The 20,158-nt window shown below is 42.4% G+C and overlaps 2 protein-coding genes across 3 annotated transcripts; one reads left to right on the forward strand and one right to left on the reverse strand.

The window, feature by feature from the left end:
• Positions 1-8,614, forward strand: ATP5PB (ATP synthase peripheral stalk-membrane subunit b). Of its 2 annotated transcripts, none has more exons than XM_048496318.1 (7): positions 1-315; positions 407-449; positions 2,127-2,272; positions 3,065-3,228; positions 5,386-5,511; positions 6,702-6,881; positions 8,479-8,614. In XM_048496318.1, exons 1-7 carry the CDS (start codon positions 285-287, stop codon positions 8,548-8,550), a joined length of 762 nt encoding a protein of 253 aa, XP_048352275.1. In that variant the 5' UTR covers positions 1-284; the 3' UTR covers positions 8,551-8,614. The 2 variants fall into 2 exon arrangements, with proteins under 2 accessions (XP_048352275.1, XP_048352276.1); XM_048496319.1 differs by having other exon boundaries at positions 2,127-2,245; positions 3,089-3,228.
• A 5,018-nt stretch (positions 8,615-13,632) lies between these two features.
• LOC125433380 (adenosine receptor A3-like) lies at positions 13,633-16,150 on the reverse strand. The gene is made up of 2 exons (XM_048497883.1): positions 15,828-16,150; positions 13,633-14,212 (listed from the first exon to the last, which is right to left on the reverse strand). The coding sequence occupies exons 1-2, from the start codon at positions 16,148-16,150 to the stop codon at positions 13,633-13,635; spliced, it is 903 nt and encodes a 300-aa protein (XP_048353840.1).
• Between the last annotated feature and the right edge of the window lie 4,008 nt (positions 16,151-20,158).

Genomic DNA, 20,158 nt, shown 5'->3' on the forward strand with positions numbered 1-20,158 from the left:
GACGCTTCATATTAAATTCACCGACATAGTTTGCCACTGGCTGAAGCGGTGTCAGGTAACCTTGGCGGAAGTAGTCATTCACCGTGTTATGTTCTCGCGTGGCTCTGTCAACACTCGCGGGATCGAAGTCTACTCCGCTCGTGACTGCTGCCTGGTGAAAGAAAGCTAATCTAACTGAACGGGAGGAGCATCTCGCGAGACTTACCTTGGGAAGGGGGCCATCTTGTTGCCTCAGAACCGGCGGGGGTCACAGGGACAGTGAGGGCAGCGGTGCTGGTGACGCGATGCTGGCCCGGTTGGCTTTGGGCGGCTTGGGTAAGCGAGGGTCCTACGAGGTGGTGGGCGGCGGGCGAGCGGGTGCCGTCTTTCGGCTGCCCTGTGACAAGCTGTTTTTTGCTTCCTGTAGCCCCCGCCGCATTGAGGAGGTTGGCGCCCGCTCTCTCTGCTGGGTGAGTACAGGTGCCAATGGGACCGGGAGCGCTGGGCCTGTTGAGTTTGCTAGAACCTTAGGCTGGGGGTGGAGGAATTTAGTAATTGATGCACTTCGCATTCCTGCTGGGTGACCTTGGGCTAGTCACAGTTCTTCGGGCCTCTCTCAGCCCCAGCTACCTCACGAGGTGTTTGTTTTGGGGAGAGGAAGGGAAAGGAGCTTGTAAGTCACTTTGAGTCTCCTTACAGGAGAGAAAAGGGGGGATATAAATCCAAACTCTTATAAATAATAAGATTATGCCAGCCAGGAAGTCTTTATGTAGTAAACCATGATTTAAATCACGTCTTATAGACTGTTTTGATTTAAATCAAATCCACTCTGACAAGATGAGCGTCGCTGTCAATTCTGTCCTGATACAACTGTAACACTTTCTCATATTCTGCTCCATTGTTCAAAGTACAACAACATCAGAACCAATTTGAGAACTGTGTTACCAACAGGATTTATGCTCCTCTCTGATAAAACAAAAATGGCTAAGCTTCTAAATAGCTCTAGTGTGGAAATATCTGAAGCTGTTGCTATGTTTTTGCTCGGTGTAGTTTCGGGGAAGCAGTGTAAGTAACCCTATTAAGCGCTGTTAAACCTCACCGATTTTCATGGGAGGAACTAAAGCATGATCCTTTACCTGTCAGTAAGCTTGGTTGCTGACAATGGGGCTTGCTTCTGAGTAAACCCCCCCAGGGTCATGATTCACCTGTTGGAAGAGTTGCACGGTTGCTTCAAAGCAAAGTTACTGACTACCACCAAGCTTACTCCTGAGTGGCCTTGAAGCGCCACCGAATTAGCTGTTTTCTGAAAACTAAAACCTCAGGTTAAATTGCCGTGTTGGCACTTTGCGATAAATAAGTGGGTTTTGGGTTGCAATTTGGAAAAGGTTTGCCACCACTGGTTTTGGGAGGATAAACAACCAGGGAGTTGATTTACGCACCACAAATCCTGATTTCGCTCACTGTGTTATCAATAGAGATTCAGTCCACTTTGCTATACGCCGAAGTAGATATAATGCATAAAGCTTCCCTGTAATTGAATACAAACCTGTATTTGTTTATAATCACTAGATTTATTCTTGGAGCCTCTTTTGTAGATAGGAATGGCAGTGTATTTTTTCCAGACTACCAGCATTACTCCTGAAGAGTTTATCAGGGTGAATAAATGGGCAAGTAAGGGAATCCATCTATCTTTGAAAACCATTAACAGTTCAGTAGGTATATCAGTATCTCCTGTCACTTTGTTAATTTTTAGCTTAGTAATTATTTTTTTATATGAGATGTTGGAACTGGAGGCCACTCTGGTAACTTTACTGCAGTCATAGCAGATCTAACTTCTTGTATTTCAGTTGAAAATAAAGCAGTATTTCTTACTTTGTGATTTAAGATGTTGTACATCCCTCATGAATAACCTCCCGAAAGAGATGTCTGTAATTTTGTTTGGTATTGTAGATAACTTATTCCATCTTGCTTTCATGTCTGTATTCTCATGGTTTTCTTTCAGTTTCTGTGTAATCATATAATTATGTTAATCTTATAATATTCTTTAACCAGAGATTTTTCTCAGCTCTATTGATTTGTATTGGACATTCAATTAAACTTCTTGTATAAGGGATTAATATCACATCACTCTGTCTTTGTTACTGCAGAGTTGTTCATATATCAAGACCACTTCACACTAGTCAGCAGCACTTGGCACCTGTGCCACCTCTGCCTGAGACAGGAGGTAAAGTCCGCCATGGGATAATCCCTGAAGAGTTTTTCCCGTTCCTGTACCCTAAAACAGGAGTCACAGGTTAGTATTCCTACCACCAAGTATTCTTACATTATGGAGGAAAGCCAGTTTGTAGCAAATGTACGCTTGTTCCCAGGATTAGGTCTAAAGCAGGGGTAGGGAACCTGCGGCTCTCCAGATGTTCAGGAACTACAATTCCCATCAGCCCCTACCAGCATGGCCAATTGGCCATACTGACAGAGGCTGGTGGGAATTGTAGTTCCTGAACATCTGGAGAGCCGCAGGTTCCCTACCCCTGGTCTAAAGCATCACCTGTGGACTTAAGCTGGTAGAATGGGAATACCCTGCTCTTCTTGCTACAGCCTATTGAATCTCCTGAAAGTCTGAGTATCAGAGGTATGGGGGGCCGTTAGCAAAAAATTACATTTTTGTCCTTAGTTTACAGAAGTGCTGTGTTTTGGATTTCCCCTACAGTTTTATTGGTGGAGATTTAGCATGCTCTTCTGAACATATGGGATTAAATATTTACAGTTGATGAAGCCAGTGTAGAGGAGAAGGAGCTCTGAACAGTCATTCATTGTTAATGACCAACACCTTTTTCAAAATACTGTTAGGGTCGAAAGCTCCTAGCACAATCTTAAGTAAAGGTACACCTGTGTAAGTCTATATAAGTCAATGGAGTTGGAAGAGTGTAGGCATTGCACTGTGCGCTGTCTTTCCTGACAACTCTATATGGATTTGGATGGTAGAAATTCTCAACATTCCTGTACAATAACTTCCTTTTAAAAATTCTCTTTCTATCATGCAGAGTATCTTGCTTGTGTATGTAAGTGTTTATTTGCTTACTTATAGGCCCCTACGTGTTGGGAACTGGACTCCTGTTGTATCTTCTGTCCAAGGAAATTTATGTAATTAATCATGAAACAATTGCTGCGATCAGTATTGTGGGAATCCTCATCTATGGAATTAAGAAGTTTGGTGGTGATGTAGCAGCTTTTGCTGACAAGCTCAATAATGTGAGAAAACAAGTTTTTTGTATTGCCAAGGGCTAAAAGTGTATTCTGCAATATGTTTCTGCTGGTATTTCTGCAAGAATATTATAGCCTGCATGATGCATAATACATCAGAATTATGTAATCAGCCAAAATATGTCTTCTTTTTTGTGTTTGTAAGTGGTTTGAACTGAACATGCACATCTCTAATCTTAATTCATTCCCCCTCCCATGCACTTAATTAGGCTTATATTAGTACAATAATACTTTTTCAGTGCTATTTAATACTAACATTTTAGTTTAAACTTTGATTTCTAAGTTATTATGATGCATTCACAGAATATCCAGAGTGAAGTGAGTTTTATTGTACATTACAGTAATAAGAATTTTTAAATCATCAAAACTATTGAGCCTTCAGGATTTTGAATATTTTAGCACCACACCACTCCCCACCCCAGTTCAGTTTGTTTTTCATGCTGTACTAGAAGTGCTGTTCTGATACAGGGTGTATGTCACATAACACATTGTAACTATTATTGGTTCTGTTTATTTTTCACTGGGACTGAAGGCAGATTACAAGTATGGTTGACTGCGTAGTTCTATTAATATGCTGGTTGCTAAGTTTCCTAGTAGAATATAATAATGCAGTGGAGCTAGAATTAAAAACTGTAAGAAAGGTTACACATTATCCCTAATAAAGGTCCCTTCTTGAGTTGATTCATTATAAAATAGTTTTAATTCTTCTACAGGAATGTTGTATGGAAAAATTTTGTTTTGCACATATAACAATAGAAGTGTTGAGGCCTTCTAATAGCCACTGGGAGACTGTCCCATAATATGGCAATTGCTAATTTTATCTGTTTGCATGGTGGCTCCTTCACAGTGCTTTGTTGTGATGAGCAGAGCTGTGACAGCGGCATGTAGCAAAAGAGGTGGTCCTCCAGGTATGTGGACCCAATGGCATTAAGGGATTTGTAGTTATAGTTAGAACCTTGAATTGATCAGTAACCAATGGAGGATTGCAGTAGAGTTCCCCAGTGAGGGGTTTGTGGGCACCATAGTAAAAATGGTGCCCTTTGATACCTTTCCGGGTACCTGCCAATTGGTTTCAGAAAGTAGCCAGAGCCAGGTGAGGCTTTTGCCCAGAACGGTTCCTGATTGGCCATAAGAGATTGGTTATGCAGATTTTTTAAACATTGCTTTGATGGCAGCTGCTGCCATAACACAAAAATGTTCACTGTATGACCAAAGGTAAATGGGGCAGCCAGTTTATGACTGCCTCCTGAGAGGGCCATTTTGTGGCTGCTCCCACCACTCTTTGTCAGAATTTTGAAGGTGCCATAGACTCAAAAAGGTTGGGGAGCCCTAGTCTACATAATAGGAGTAATATGAAGATTCTGCTTAGAAGAGAAGAAGAGTTTGGATGTATATCTCCCTTTCTCTCCTGTAGGAGACTCAAAGGGGCTTACAATCTCCATTCCCTTCCCCCCTCACAACAAACACCCTTTGAGGTAGGTGGGGCTGAGAGAGCTCCGAAAAGCTGTGACTAACCCAAGGTCACCCAGCTGGCATGTGTGGGAGTACCCAGGCTAATCTGAATTCCCCAGATAAGCCTCCACAACTCAAAGCGGCAGAGCTGGGAATCAAACCCGGTTCCTCCAGATCAGAGTGCACTTGCTCTTAGCCACTACGCTACTGCTGCTCTCTCTTAGGTGCCTGATAGTAGCCAGGTTGCAATGTTTTATACCAGCTGGAGTTGCCAAGAGTTGTTTTTAATTTAACTATGAGAAATCAAAATGAAAAAGATATTTAGAGGTTGTAGTCCAATATACTATTTCTCTATACAGGTGAGAAAAGAGAAAACTAGGTTGGGTGTTTGAATCTGTTCCTCTACTGGTGCTACTTCCCTCCAGCCCAAGAGACCCTTTGGCTGATGAAGGTCCAGGTTTCTTATATCAGAGAAAAGCATCACTGTTAGCAGAATGGATCCATAGGATGTACCCATCTGGTGTCGGGTTGCTTGTGCTCACTTTGCATACTGCTAAAAAAATTCAAATCAAATAGCAGTTCTGTGACTTCTAATGTTTCCTGTATTAAGGTATAAAGATGTGTGGAAGTTAATCTGTAAGTGCAGAGTTGGAACTTTTTCAGATTATGCTGGTATACACTTTCTGTTTCTAGGAAAAAGTTGCTTCTTTAACAGCTATAAAAGATAGTATGATCAGCAGCTTGGAGACGGCAATTGCGGATGAGAAGAAAGAGCAATGGAGGGTTGAGGGTCGCCACTATCTCTTTGATGCTAAGCGGGTACAGTATCACAAATATATAAGCATTGTCTGTAATTGTACAATCATTATGGAAAGTAATTTTGAAAGATCCTCTGGGCCTCATCCAATCCTTTTTTTTGAACAAAAGGTTCTATTGTGTTGCCTATTCTTTAAACCCCGTGTGGCTCTAATTCCTAAATTTGTCCTTGTGTGACTTTGACCCTGTGATAACACAATACCGGAAACTCTTGGGAAAATCATTCTAAAATTTTGTTGGGACAAAATTATCTTGAAGTGCTTTAAAAATATCTCTCTTCATACTGCCTTCTAAATATAAAAAAAGATTGTGTTGTGTCAAAATGTCAGCAAAAATTTTGAAATACAAGATTTTCTGATGTTAATGGTAGGACATCATAACTATGAAATTAATGGTAATAAAAGTGGGTGATATGAGCTATTGGGAGAATACTGAAATTCTAACTTTTTGTGATTTCCTATGAGGATGTAGTGGAAAAAATGGGTAATAAAATTCCTGTCTCTTCTCTGTCTTCTCTCAATTTGTTTTTTTTCAGCTTTGGTTTCTTTTATTCTGTGTTAGGAGAGTTTCCAGTTTTCAAGAAAATATAATGTTGGAAGTACTGGTTATGGATATTTAGAAAAATCTTTTGGGATTACTAATAGTGAAGAAACAGCTATCATAGGATAGCTGTTAAATCACAGGACCCTTTATTTTTGGGATTGGAACTCCTGTGTTCCTACTGAAGCTGGTCTCCAGTTTTAAGACTCCTAGCTTTATTTTCAGATGAGTTATGTCTTCCACAAAAGGACAGGTGGACACACGTGTGGATCCCTTTATTACAAATTAATGGTAACAACAAACCAAGGGTATATCTCTCTCATTAGCTTAGATCACAGTGGGAGCAATTTTGATGGCATTGTAGAAGCAACTGATATGGAACATTATGGGTTAACACTTAAAAAAAGTATTGTGTACTACAGGACAAAGAGACATACACAGTATGAGATAGCTATATCTGAATTTACCAGTAATGTTTAGTATTAATGTGTTGCCAAGTTGAATTTTAGTAGACTAATTTTCATTTATGCTGTTTGTTGATAATAGGTGTTTGATGATATGTAAGGGGGAGGAATATTCTGTTTATGTATAGCATTGTTGTGAAACAAACATTGGAAGCACTGCCATGGAATATTATTTATTTGCTCATCTAGAACAATATTGCTATGCTGCTGGAGACCAACTATAGGGAAAGGCTACTCAGTGTATTTACTGAAGTAAAGAAACGGCTAGACTATCAAGTTGCTATGCAGCATTTTGTGCGGCAGAAGGAGCAAGATCACATGATCAAGTGGGTGGAGCAAAATGTTAGGAAGAGTATAACAGCTCAACAGGTAATTACAAAATGTTTGTTATCATATATGTCTACTTGTGATTGATGCTTTATCCATATGAATGTTACTTTACCTCAAGAGTAGAAGCAGATTGCACTTGGCCTAGTCAAGAGAGGCGATGTTATTTATACTATTAAGGCTAATGTTTGGGGAGTTGCATACACATTCTTTAAAGTTTTGCTGTGAAGGAGATGACTAATATTGACTCAGATACATCAGAAGCTGATGTTCACATTTCCGCATCTATTCATAGCCTCAGACAGGAAACTGGAGCTACAAAAGCTACAAAATTCTGAGCTGACCAGATTACCACAAAATAGAAAAGGATTTTATAGTAGCTATAAATGACAGTTATCCCGTCCTCATTGCAACTTTACCCCTTGCTGTTTGGATATATTGTGGGTTGGCATAAGAAATTAAATGGAAATTTTGGGGAAATTTTGCGAAAGCCACAGACGACACACAAAGACTAGCAGCCGACACAGAAAAAGTTTAGAAACTCAGAAATACATAAAATGTATGTACAGTATTGTATCATATCAACATATTTTATCTTTTCGTGCTATAAATATGCACAATTTCTTTTCAAAAGCCAAGATAAATGAATAAGAAAAATTGAGATTTATTCTCTGGTACAAAGGGAGGACAAAAAATGTTACATGAATTTCCGGATCACGAGGGCCACCACACCCCTAACCCCAGCAATGTGGGAAGGATAGCTGTACAGAATTTGAGCACTAATTACACTATATGTGGACAAATGAAATTTAAGTATTACTGTAAAATACAGTGGTTTTTGGATAACATTGTTTAAAGCTTAACAAAAGAAGACCACGGTGAAACGCACCTTCAATCCTTAGTTCATTTCATTGGAATTAGGTGTGCCCAACAGATTTAGATTTTAGGCCAGTTGCATACAACTTTACAGAATATATCGATCTGGTTGCAGGCCAGTATTTTTATGTATTTTGGCTTTCTCAGATCACAACATATGGGAAAGCCACAAATCTTTTACAGAACAGAGGTGCCAAGTTGCTTTTTTCACTTACTGGGGAGATAGTAAATGAGTCCACAGAAGGACTTCAGCTGACTGGGTTTAAACCTGCCTCTGGTCATTCCTCTGCTACCTGCTCAGTATGGTTGAACAGCTTCAAGGTTTACCCCTTCTGAGCTGCGGGTATCACACTCCTTCTAGTTCCCTGATTCTAAAAGGGAAGATTTGGATGCACGGCCAGACCTTGCCCAGGGTTGCTTTTAGAGGACTGGGCTAATTAGTTTCCCTTTGTCTTCATGATACTTGAAAATTGCTTTGTCATTTTAATATAATTGTTGGGTATCTTAAGTAGGTGCTCCTACCTTAAGTAGGTGCTCCTGGATTTGCCTTGCCAAATAAATTTTGATTCCTTGTTTGGCAATTTCATTCTTTTAGAATTGTTCATGTACAACTTCAAAACAGTGTAGCTTCAGACTAGTTTGCCTTGATTTTTTTACTAGTTTCCTGGTCTAATCTTATGCTATACATTTTTCTACTGAAAGCCTCATCTCTTCTCCTCCTTCCCCTTATGTCTCAAAGTGTTCATTTGCTTCTTTGTTGCAGGAGAAAGAGAGCATTGCCAAGTGCATCTCGGATCTGAAGGTGTTGTCAAAGTCTGCACAGGCAGCTGTCTAAATGCAGCATTTACTTCCAACCTGTTAAACTGTATGATATTCTTAATTAAAACATCTGTACCATTGTTGTGCTCTCAGTCTTGTTGCTATACAAAAAGTTGCATTCCTCCCAATTGTTCATCCCACGGCAGTTTAATTTTGGTTTAGGAGTACTCAGCAAAGTATCTGAGCCATGAGCGAGTGATGCCAAGAGGTGATATTAATAAAATTGTTTTTAACCTCCTGACCCTCCTCTGCTTCTTGCAATATGGAGTTTGGCACACCTTACGATGTTGCCAAAGTGATGGCTAATGAAGGACAGATTAGCCTCAAAAAAGTTTTTGCTGTTTTCTCACCCCAAATTGTATTTAGTATCACTCTAACAGAGTCTAATCAATGGCTACAAGCATAAGCTGTATTTTTTTCCCTCAAATGGGGCCCGCTCGTGCTTGGATTCTTCTGACACCAACAGTCATCCTCCATTTGTGCCTGGCATGAATCCTTCCCTAACTTTGGGAAGTTGACTGCTCTTTTCCCAAGCTGGAACTTGAGGAGCTACATAAGGGTTTTTCTGGCACTTGGAAACTCATCTCTCACTTTTGGATAGGAAGGTGCTAATCAGAATAAAAGACATGCTTGTAGATCCAGAGGTGAAACGACCTTGTGATTAAAGTCTTGCTGTTATACAATGCAGTAGGGTATCCAGCAAACTTGGGCCCCTTCCGCACATGCAAAATAATGTGTTTTCAAACCACTTTCACAATTGTTTGCAAGAGGATTTTGCCATTCTGCACAGCTTCAAAGAGCACTGAAAGCAGTTTGAAAGTGCATTATTCTGTATGTGCGGAATGAGCCTTGGTTGTTAGCAACAAGTGATCTGGAGTCCAGACCCATTCTTGCCTCAACATAACAGAAGATTTGTGCTTTTCAAATCTTCCATTTGTTATTTCAGGAGGGGGTGGGTGGGGGGCACATTCATTTATGACTTTCATCTTTTTTTGGACAGAAAAGAGAACAACCAAATATGAAATGGAATTACTCTGTAGAAGAGGCTTGGATTCTTTAGTTTGCCAGACCTGAACCTTTAGTTTGCCAGACCTGAACAAGGTTGTTAATGATAGGATGTTTTGGAGGACATTGATTCAAAGGGTCACCATTAGTCAGAACCTACTTGACAGCACTTAACACACACATTCATGACAAATTCATCAGAATCAACATTCGGTGGGGTGGGGAGGTGACTCAGGTCTCAATTTCCGATGCTATGTGGTCATGTTCCCAGTGCTATTAAATTGATTACGTGATCTAGTTTTGGATCAGCGGCCAGTCATGACAAGCTTTTTTCCCCTTGCTGAAGGGATGCACACAGCCTCCTAAGATTTTTGCAATCTAGGTTTGTTTTAAACTATAAACCTTCCCCTTAGTTTCATGTGTTCTACAGGTAGCAAGTGTGTAGGCTTTGGGTTTGCTGCTGTGAGGTCATTTTTGTGGTGCACAGAAAAATGATTGAGATCATTGAGATTGGATTACTATATGAGCAACTAAGATTTATTTACGTACAGGCTGGTTTTCCAGAAGCAAACCAGCAGCACAGGTCTCCAGATAGGCAAAGTAGAAACCTGGCTGAGGCACAAAAATTTAAACTGGCTATGACTTCAGAAAGTAGTTAGACTTTTCTACGGTGCTTTCAGGCACATTGATTAGCCAGTAGGTTGGATCCACTTTCACACACTGGATTCTACCCACACCAGCTTGCCCTTTCTCCAGAGTCAAACTTAATTGTATCAGGTCTACTCATCACCAGAGACAGGCCTAACAATCTAGCATTCTCCTCTCCTAGAGATAGGGATAAGCCAATACTGCCCTTTACTCTGCTGTTTTTCCTGAGCAGCCACTGTTCCCTCCATGAGCAGAACTCAACTCCCATGATACTGCTAACATCTCAGCACTCTTAAGGGGTCATCATAGTGGATTACTTTCCCTTCAGAGGCAGGACAGTCTTCTGTCCATTACACAAGTGATCTAGAGGAGTGCAGATCCTTGCTTCCTTGTTCCTTTCAAAGCTTCCATTTGGACAGAAAAGAGGAAGACCCAACTGTGTTGAACTGGGATTAATGACTAGTTCATGGCAGAGGAAGGCGACTTCAAGTTGAAAGGGATTTATTTCCTCTCAAGGACACCTAAGCTTCCCAAGCCCACCATTGATGCCTTTAATATGGATGGTTGCCATCAGTAGGACCCCCTTTTTCCCCAGAGCAGAACCAGCAAGAGGCTGCCGGATGGTTCCCGTTGATGAGCATGACTCCACCACCCCAAGTAGAAGAAAAATCCCACTTGCCTTTTTACATCCACATGGCCAAGATTGTGGATGGCATAAGGAAGTTAAAGGACTACTCTACCCACCAATGTTTATGTTTAAAAAGAAGGTAACCAAAGTATGGAGGTTTTATTCAGACATTCAATTTAGAAATTTTTAAACATCTTCACCTTTCAAGCAGAACCAATATAAGTGTAACCAAAACATAAGGGAAACAACCCTGCTATACTGGATGTCACACTTTGTCAATCAGGCATGAGACCTTAGAACCCCAAAAACCCAGTCGGGGACCCGTGGGGGGAAGAAATATATACATTTATTTAAGCTGCAGCAGAAACAAATAGACAATCTGACTCGAAGGAAGAAGTAATATTACAATCAAAATCGGAAGGTTTTATAGAAATACATATGCCAAGCAATTGTTACATCATTGTGCCACCATCTTTTACATGAAAAGACAGGTGAAGCCTCCTACAGTCAATTTCCTAGGATCTATGATCAGAATATGGAAGGGAAAGGGGGCTTGAAATTACTATTCTAAAGAGACTCAGACTCACTTTCTCACTTAGTTGACACAGTTTTCTTATTTTGGGAGGTTTTCCTTATGATTGTGAATAGAACAATGGCCCAAACGATAATTCACGCCCTTATCTCTTGAAGTGAAGGAAAAAGATTAGTTCAGTTGTATTGTCAAAGGCTTTCACAGCCGGATTCAATAGGAGTTGTGGGTTTTCCGGGCTGTGTGGCCGTGGTCTGGTAGATCTTGTTCCTAATGTCTTGCCTTCATCTGTGGCTGACATCTTCAGAGGTGTTTCACAGCAAGAAGTCTGTTACACACTGATTTTGCATAGCAAGTTCCACCCAAACACTGGCTGTTTCCGCACGGGCGGAAAACAGCTCCTTAGGGACGGTTAAAACACCGCTCTGGGGCGCTGTTCACACAGCAACGCCATGCTGGACCCGCCCAAGCGGGTAGCGAAGAGCGCCCAGCTTTTAAAGCCTGCTCCGCCTCCTGGTGAGGGTTTTTTTAAAAGCAGGCGATCTTCCCGCTCAGATGCGAATCGCGAACTGCACTGGCGTGAGGCCTCCGCCTTTGGCCCTTCCAGTATCTGCGAGGGACTTACCTTGCCTTCCTCTGCAGCTCCGGGCAGCTGGAAAGACATGCCCACGTTGCCCTGCTGAACAGAGCCTGAGAGATTATCGCAGGGCGAAGCGTGGGCGCTAACGGCTGACCAAAGCTGCAATGGAAGGCAAGGTAAGTCAAACAACAGGCTACCCTGGGCAGACTCCAGTGCAGAGCCGCCACTGTGGGCGGTGTTGGCATCGGAACTGCCCGCATGGGACCATGCAAATGGTCCTGATGCTCCACCGGTTTCATTTATGCCGGTGGGAAGCCACTGCCTCTGGCTGTGCGGAAACAGCCTTTCAGATTGGTTCCCCACCCTGGGACATAGACAATATATACCCCATTCCCAATATATACCCCATATATAAACATTCCCTTTACACTAGACACAGTGCGTAACAGACTTCTCGCTGTGATACACCTCTGAAGATGCCAGCCACAAATGCAGGCGAAACGTTAGGAACAAGATCTATCAGACCACGGCCACACAGCCCGGAAAACCCACAACCCCCACTAATTCAGCTGTTTGTCAGAAGTGCCTAATGTTCTTAAAGCATCTTCGAACGCAGGGAACGAATTCAACTCCTTGCTATGATGCTATTCTTTCAGGGGAATAATTCACATTTCAGCACATTCTGTATTGACAAATTATGAGTGCGAACTCCTTCCCTGGACAGATAGTCAAGCTCTAGACAAACACCAAAATGGAATGATATTTTCAGTTGACTGAGCAACAGATCATGTAAAAATGTTGAAGTGCATCAAGTCTTTATCAATTAAAAATAATTATGCCTTGGTTAAAACTATCAATAAAATAACTATGAAAGCATCTCCATATCCTAGCAATTGCTGCATACTAAAACCCCTGATCTTTTCCCAATCTGCCAGAGTCTGTCAGCCAGAGCAACTGCCAACAACTGACTACTGTCTTAACTGTTTCCAGCTTCCTCCTAATTGGTGAAGAGCTGACAGTAAAAGAATCTGGAGTTTCACCTTCCTCCTTTATCAGAGTGGTTGCTGTCCATACGGATTCATACCAGCAGTTGACCCATCAAAGTCAACAGAGAAAGAGAATTTGGGGTTTCGTAAAGCTATCGTACTCACATGAGATTAATTGACTCTATAAAGGAAGTCATAGTTTGCCAAACTTAGTGGACATGATTAGGAATATTCATGGATGTGCAGGAGACACATTTTGAGCATCTGCAATTTCCCACAGCTCCTTCTGCACTGTTCATTGTGTGGTGACTTCAGTTAATTGTATACATAACTGAATTTACTCTGACCTGACTTCAGCTGAATTATTAGTTCACATTTGAGAGTTTCCTTTGGTCATCGTGCTGCTTACAATCTGGGGTATGTACATGGAAAACAGACCAGTTAAAAGGGGATAAAGGACATGAGTTAATACAGTGGCCAGGGCTTTAAACTGTAGCGCTCATTCCTACTCAGTTTTGTTTCTTGCTGTAACGTCCTGGGAAGAGACTAGCACACAGGTAGCATATTTTCACAGATCAAGTCCCAAGGTCAGATTCGTGACATCCAGTTAAAAATAAGTTCCCGGTAGGGCTCTTGCCACTTCAGAGAGCCAAAATTGCTCGGGGTTGGCAGTACTCAGTTTACAGGATCAATGGTCTGAATTAAGATGGCAGCTTCTCATGTTATGATGTACTGTTAACTGCATAATCTTGATCTCTGCAGAAGATGTACGTTCTTAAAATCTGAGAGCATGTTTCCCTAAATTTCTTTATCTTGAAAGCATAGACAATTGGATTCATGACTGAATTTGAGTGGCTGAGAAGGATGCCGATGTACCACATATACTGGGGGATCTTAATACGAGGGCAGAAATTTTGAATGCAGTTCATGATACACAGAGGAAGCCAACTCACAGCAAATAACAAAAGGACCAAAGTCAAATATTTGACTATCTTAAACTCCCTTCTGTAAAATGTTCTTGTTCCTCTGACATCTTTGGACCATTGTCTTAGCTTTGTTTGGATAATGCAGAAGACACTTCCGTAGAGAACAATCATGATGATCAATGGGATAAGGGTACCAACAAAAAAGCTGAAATAAACCATGTACTCCATTTTCATAATTCCGGTGAAAGTGCAATTCTTGTAGCTTGATTTTTTTTCTGTCCATCCAAAGATGGGTGCAAACCCCATCATCACAGACAACAGCCAGACTATTCCCAGAGCCACCAGAATTCTTTTTTGACTGGTTATTATCCTATACCTGTTTGCAAGGGATAAACATAGAATTCCATATAAAAAAAAGATTCGCTTTTTAAAAGCTATAAAGGTTCCAGATCACATGCATTCATTTTTATGAGAAATTCTAAGCCATATTTTATTTTATTTTTACAAAATCCTGCCCTCCCACCCTCACAATTACCAAATTAAAACTGACACAATAAAATCACATTTAAGAATCAACTGAAAATCATTAACACAATTAAACCCTCATCTCCTTAGTTTGCAAATTATTTCCCTATGTAAAAAGAAAAAAGAAAAGCTGCTCAAACATGACAAGGGCCATCATTTAACATATGGTGATAACCTTTTGTCAGCATCTTGTTAAGATCTATTAAAAGTTGTGAGCTTTTTTCCTGGTTCTTGCCATGAGACTCTGGAGTGGCAACATGGGAGCCCTTGGCTTTTTTTCTTCTTTGGGCATGCAGTTACTTTCTCATCTTTGGCTTGGCCAGCACCTGGCTTACCTCCAGCTAGACCAGGGGTAGGGAACCTGCGGCTCTCCAGATGTTCAGGAACTACAATTCCCATCAGCCTCTGTCAGCATGGCCAATTGGCCATGCTGGTGAAGGCTGATAAGTCCTGAACCATTGGAAAACACTCAACTAACTAGACTATAGGAACTCTGCACTGCTTGAGAATGCTTGTAGTGATTTCACTCTGCTGAGATCTCAAGGGTGGGGATTGGAGGAATGTTTGGAAGAGAGAGATTAACCAAGAAATGCTGTAGTGGAACTCAGTTCCATTAAAGCTCGCTTTCATGCTGTGTTACCAAACCACCCTGGCATGGGTGGGTGGAATGCTTATTCACGAGTATCCTTGCCCTCCTGCCAGCCTAAAAGGGTGATGCTGGTCTTGCAGAGATGGGGAGCCCCAAACGTAAAAAGCTGGCAGGTGTAGATCCTACAAAGAGCTTTCAGGAATTGTGATTCCACTGTTTCTCATGCTCTCAGCTTGCTTGCCATATCAGCACATTTTCAGCTCCACAGCCAAAGAATGTGTCCTCAACATGATACAGTCGCCCTGCTGAATGGATTTCCAGCTACAAGAAGACTCTCCTGATGTCATTGCCTCCCACGGTTCATGCTTAAACCTTAGATACTACTCCCTTCTGTAACTAACTTCTTCTGACCACCTTACAATGCAATGTTGGGGTGAGAGATGGGACAGGAGGTGGACAGAGAAAGAGAGTGTGAGGGGTTGGGGATCAGAAAGAGAAAGAAAAAGTAATGGAGTTGAGAACAGAAAGTGAGAAAGAAAAAGTGATGGGTGGGAATTAAAAAAATAGAAGGAACAGCCGTAGTTTGACAGAAAGTAAGAGAGCAGTGCGGGAGTGAAAGAGAAACAGCGAGAAAAGTGGGGAGGGGGAGAGAGGAATCAAAGGTGGGAGAATGGCATGACTACTCCCCATACATATGCGGGCTCCTACTTGTATGCCATATTGGTTTCATAATAGGAAATGGAAGCCCATCAGTTCAAACGTTCAAATCAGCATTTGCCAGTAGTAAATACAGACAGTCTTATGCATATAAGCCAAATGTTTAAACCCAAGTTCCCAAACTGTCCTTGAACAATTGGTATCTTTAACAATGACTCACCGGGTAAGGAACCTCACTCTCAGGTATCTGTCAACAGCAATAGCAAGGAGTGACATGATCGAGGTTTGAGTGCAAGCCACCAGCAGGCAGCACATGAAGAGGCAGGCTTCGAAAGGGAGTTGGACTTTTAAATCCACCATGATGGCCACTGGCAACACGAGTCCAACTGCAATATCTGCCAGTGCTAGTGAGAGAATGAAGTAGCAAGTTGTTGTCAGACTAGCTGAGTTCTTCTTAACTACCCAGATGACTAGGATATTACCCAAGGTAGCAAGCACTGCAATTACAGACTCCAGGAAAGCATAAACTTCCTTGAGTCCCATCTTGGAAATGAAGAATATCTCCTCAAAATGCAGAATTATGGAAATTTCTTTCAACATTGATGACCTGAAAAAAGCTTGGCATATCAGGGATCCTATAACCAAGCACCCAGTGATGCCCACATCCTCATAAATTCACAAAAATTACATTTCCCTGCTAAGTGTACATTTCCCTGCTAAGTGTTTTTGTATGCTGAGCCAGAAGTGAGTAAGCTTCATAATGGGATTTCAGTAAAGAAAAAGCTAGATAAGATTTTAAAGGCTCTTTATATTTTAATTGCAGCAAAGCCCATTGAGGGAAAGATGCAGTGAGCCCTAGCAAAGGGTGACAACGTGTGGCTAGGCTGGGGGAGGGTTGGAAGGTGAGGCTTTGAGTGGGGGAGGGTTGGAAGGTGTGGCTAAGGGTGGGGGGAGGGTAGAATGTGAGGCTTGGAGTGAGAGGAGGGTTGGAAGGTGAGGCTTGGGGTGGGGGAGGGCTGGATGCAGTGGTGGGATTAAAATAATGTAACAACCGGTTCCAGTGGTGGGAATTCAAATAATTTAACAGCGGGTTGCTTACAAGCACCATTTTAACAACCAGTTCTGCCAAAGTGATGCAAACCTGCTGAATCCCACCACAGGTGTGGCTCAGGGTGTGGCTAAGGTGTGGGGGGAGGGTAGAATGTGAGGCTTGGAGTGAGAGGAGGTGAGGCTTGGAGTGGGGGGAGGGTAGAATGTGAGATCTGGATGCCATTGGGATATGTTTTATTGACAGGACAGGTTGCTAAATCTGTCTATTGTTTTAGAGTATTAAATTGTATTTTTTAATGTTGAAATTGCCCTGAGCCTATAAAGAGTAGGGCAGCCTACAAATAAAATAAAATATCCTAAAAGTCTGTGGCGTGAGTACAGTCTGCCTCCAAACAAGGTAAATTTAGACTTAGAGATGGGAGAAAGTATTCCTGCAAGGTAGGATTTACAACCAGTTATGGATACAGAAATCCCAACATGTTGGAGTTTATGATCAAGAGGCAGTTGAGAATGTAATATGCTTCCCTATCAATAAGTATTCCAGAGAGGGAGAGAGAATTCTCCCTGGGATCCCCAGTGGAATCATGAAGTTCTGAAAGGATCTATTATTTACTGTAAGACTTCATTTCATTTCATATGACATGATTGTTAAAAGTACTTTTTGTTGTTGCAGCTGTGAAAATAAGAACTGGACATGTATTATTATTATTATTATTATTATTATTATTATTATTATTATTATTATTATTATTATTATTAGTAATTAGTGCAGGTTTATAGACCCGCCCTCCCCGGAGAACTCAAGAGGCCCGATGTGAACAACATGTATAAGTAAGAAACACAATATCAAGTTAAAACCAGTAAGTAATGCATATAAATTAGAATGCAGCTCTAATAGAAAATACAGCCCTACCCCCCATTAAAATACTACATTATTAAGAGTACATTAATATAAAGATGGCACCTGCTGCCAGCTCCCCAAAAGCCAACCCTAGGGGGGGAGGCGGTGGGATCAAGCTAGATGTTATAAAAAGAGAGAGAGGGAGGGGCCCCAATCAGCTGCCTAGGCCTCCCCCAAAGGCCCAGTGGAACAGCTCCGTCTTGCCCAGGCCCTGCGGAACTCAGCAAGAATCCATGGCAGGGCCCAGACAGCACAATTTTGGTGGGAGGCGAATTCCACCAGGAGCCCAGAAGGCCAGAGCTGTAAAAGGCTCTGTAGCCTGGGTGGGAAGACCAGCCTTACCGTATCCATTGAGGGCCAGGGATCACCAGTAAAGTTAGCCTCTGCCGGCCATGAAGACAAGATTTAGCAGGACATATAAGGGTAGGCATGATCCGGTAGATGCGAAGGAGATCCCGGGCTCGCCAAGGGCCTTAAAAGAGTTAATACCAGCACCTTTTATGAACATGATTCGGTATTCAGTTGAAGTAGCCAGTGCAGCGGCCGAAGCTTACAAGGTGTAATATGCTATGTTCTCTCATGGCACCCCTGTGAGCATCACGGGCCGCATGCATTCTGGACTTAACATTTTTCAGATCTCGAATCGAGAGCGCCTTAAAGGCCTGCGTGAAGCCAGAGTTGCAATAATCTAGCCTGGAGGTGACGTTGCATGGACCACAGTAGCAGCCAGTCAATTGACGGGAGATGAAGGGGAGCCAGCTAGCCGGTTTGGCGTAAGATGGTAAAAAAGAATCAGGACCCGGGTTATATGGGCCACCTGGAGTCTCCATTGAGAGAAGAGAATGAATCCAGAGTGGACCCCCCCGAATGCTAGAGACAGAGGGCTGGCGGGTGCCAATGCATAGCCCCCCCTCCCATCATCAGCGGCTGAAAATCCCACCCCCCCTCACACCCCAAGCCAAAGGATCTCCGTCTTGGGTGGATTCAGTTTCAACCTGCTCTGAGCACCAACCAACCCAGCCACGGCCTCCTAAAAGCAATGCTGGAGAGCTGCCGAAGCGTGACTGCTCCCACTCCATCAACAGAGATGAGCTGAGTGTCATCCCAGCATATTGGTGACCACGATCAGCCCGAAGCTCCGCACCAACTGAGCAAGGGAGTGCATATATAGATAATAATTGAGGCAGCAGAAGCCCTGGAGGCACACCACAATGAAGTGAGCACCTCCGGGATGCTTGGTCCCACACCACACTTGCTGTGTCCGGTCCCGGAGAAACGAGGCAATCCACTCAAGGACAGTGCCTGCTTTTGCACCCAGGCGGCCAGGCGGTGGGTCAAAGGGTAGGTGGTCGACCACATCAAGCGCTATGTTAGATCTAACAAAACCAGCAAGCGCCGATCCACTATGAAGTCTGGTTGCAAAGGGCAAATCCGTGTGGCCAGTGAGGCGGTCTCTGTCCCATGCCCAGCCGCCGGAACCCGGTTGAAAGGGATCAAAAGCGATGTCCTCCAGGAAACTGAAGCTGCTCCAACACCACTCTGTCAATTACCTTCTGAGAAACCTTCCCAGAAGGATTTTGTATATCAGAGATTTATTTATCCTGTAAAGATGATCACAATTTAAGTTCTCCATGATACACTACACATGTAACTAGAGTTTCCCATGCTGGTAACTGATGTAATGTCTATGTATATATTTGTTTGTTTGTTTTTGTGAATACTGTTTTGCTACTAGTTAAGTTTTAAACAGATTTCATCACATATAGTGCTGGATGACAGGATGGGAAATCTATGGCCCCTTCCGCACATGCAGACTAATGCACTTTCAATCCACTTTCAATGCATTTTGCAGCTGGATTTTACTGCGCAAAATAGCAAAATCCACTTGCAACACTGGCGTTCCTGCCTAGGGACAGGGGTTACCCTATGTCCCCTGAAGCCCCATTTAGTGGTCCGTGGAAGCCAACATTTCGAATTAAGTTTGTGCAATCTTTTAAAATTTTAAGTGTTTTTTTTCACGTTTCAAAGGTACTGCAGAGGCGTATTTTAAGGCCTTCATGGAACCAACATTTCAGGGTACCATCCAGAGACTGTCCTGATGATACCACCCAAATTTGGTGATGTTTGGTTCAGGGAAGCAAAAGTTATGGACCCCCCAAAGGGGTGCCCCATCCATTGTTTTTCAATAGGGAAGGGCTAACCTGAGATGGGAGCTACTCATTTGAGGGACCATAACTTTGGCCCCCCTGAACATAACTTCACCAAACTTGGGTGGAATAATAAGAATAGTTAACAGATGATACCCTGAAAATTTGAGTGTCACTAGCTTTACAAAATACCCTTCCAGAGCACCCAAAGAAAATTTGCCCAGGATTCTTTGTTTTGCAGTGACTTTGCTCCATTGTAGCCAATGGGAATTTCTGAAGTGTGTAGGCAGGCTGCATTTTTTTTTGAAGATAGAGGCACCAGACTTTCAGGGTGGCTCCAGGAGAACCTCCCTGGTAATAGCATCCAGGTTTGGGGCAACTTTGCTTCCTGGAGGGTTCAATTTTATGGGCCCCAAAGGCTTATTTTGTTTCCCAGCTCCTGCACATGAGAAG

This window comes from Sphaerodactylus townsendi, linkage group LG05, assembly GCF_021028975.2.
Source record: "Sphaerodactylus townsendi isolate TG3544 linkage group LG05, MPM_Stown_v2.3, whole genome shotgun sequence".
Lineage (NCBI taxonomy): Eukaryota > Metazoa > Chordata > Lepidosauria > Squamata > Sphaerodactylidae > Sphaerodactylus > Sphaerodactylus townsendi.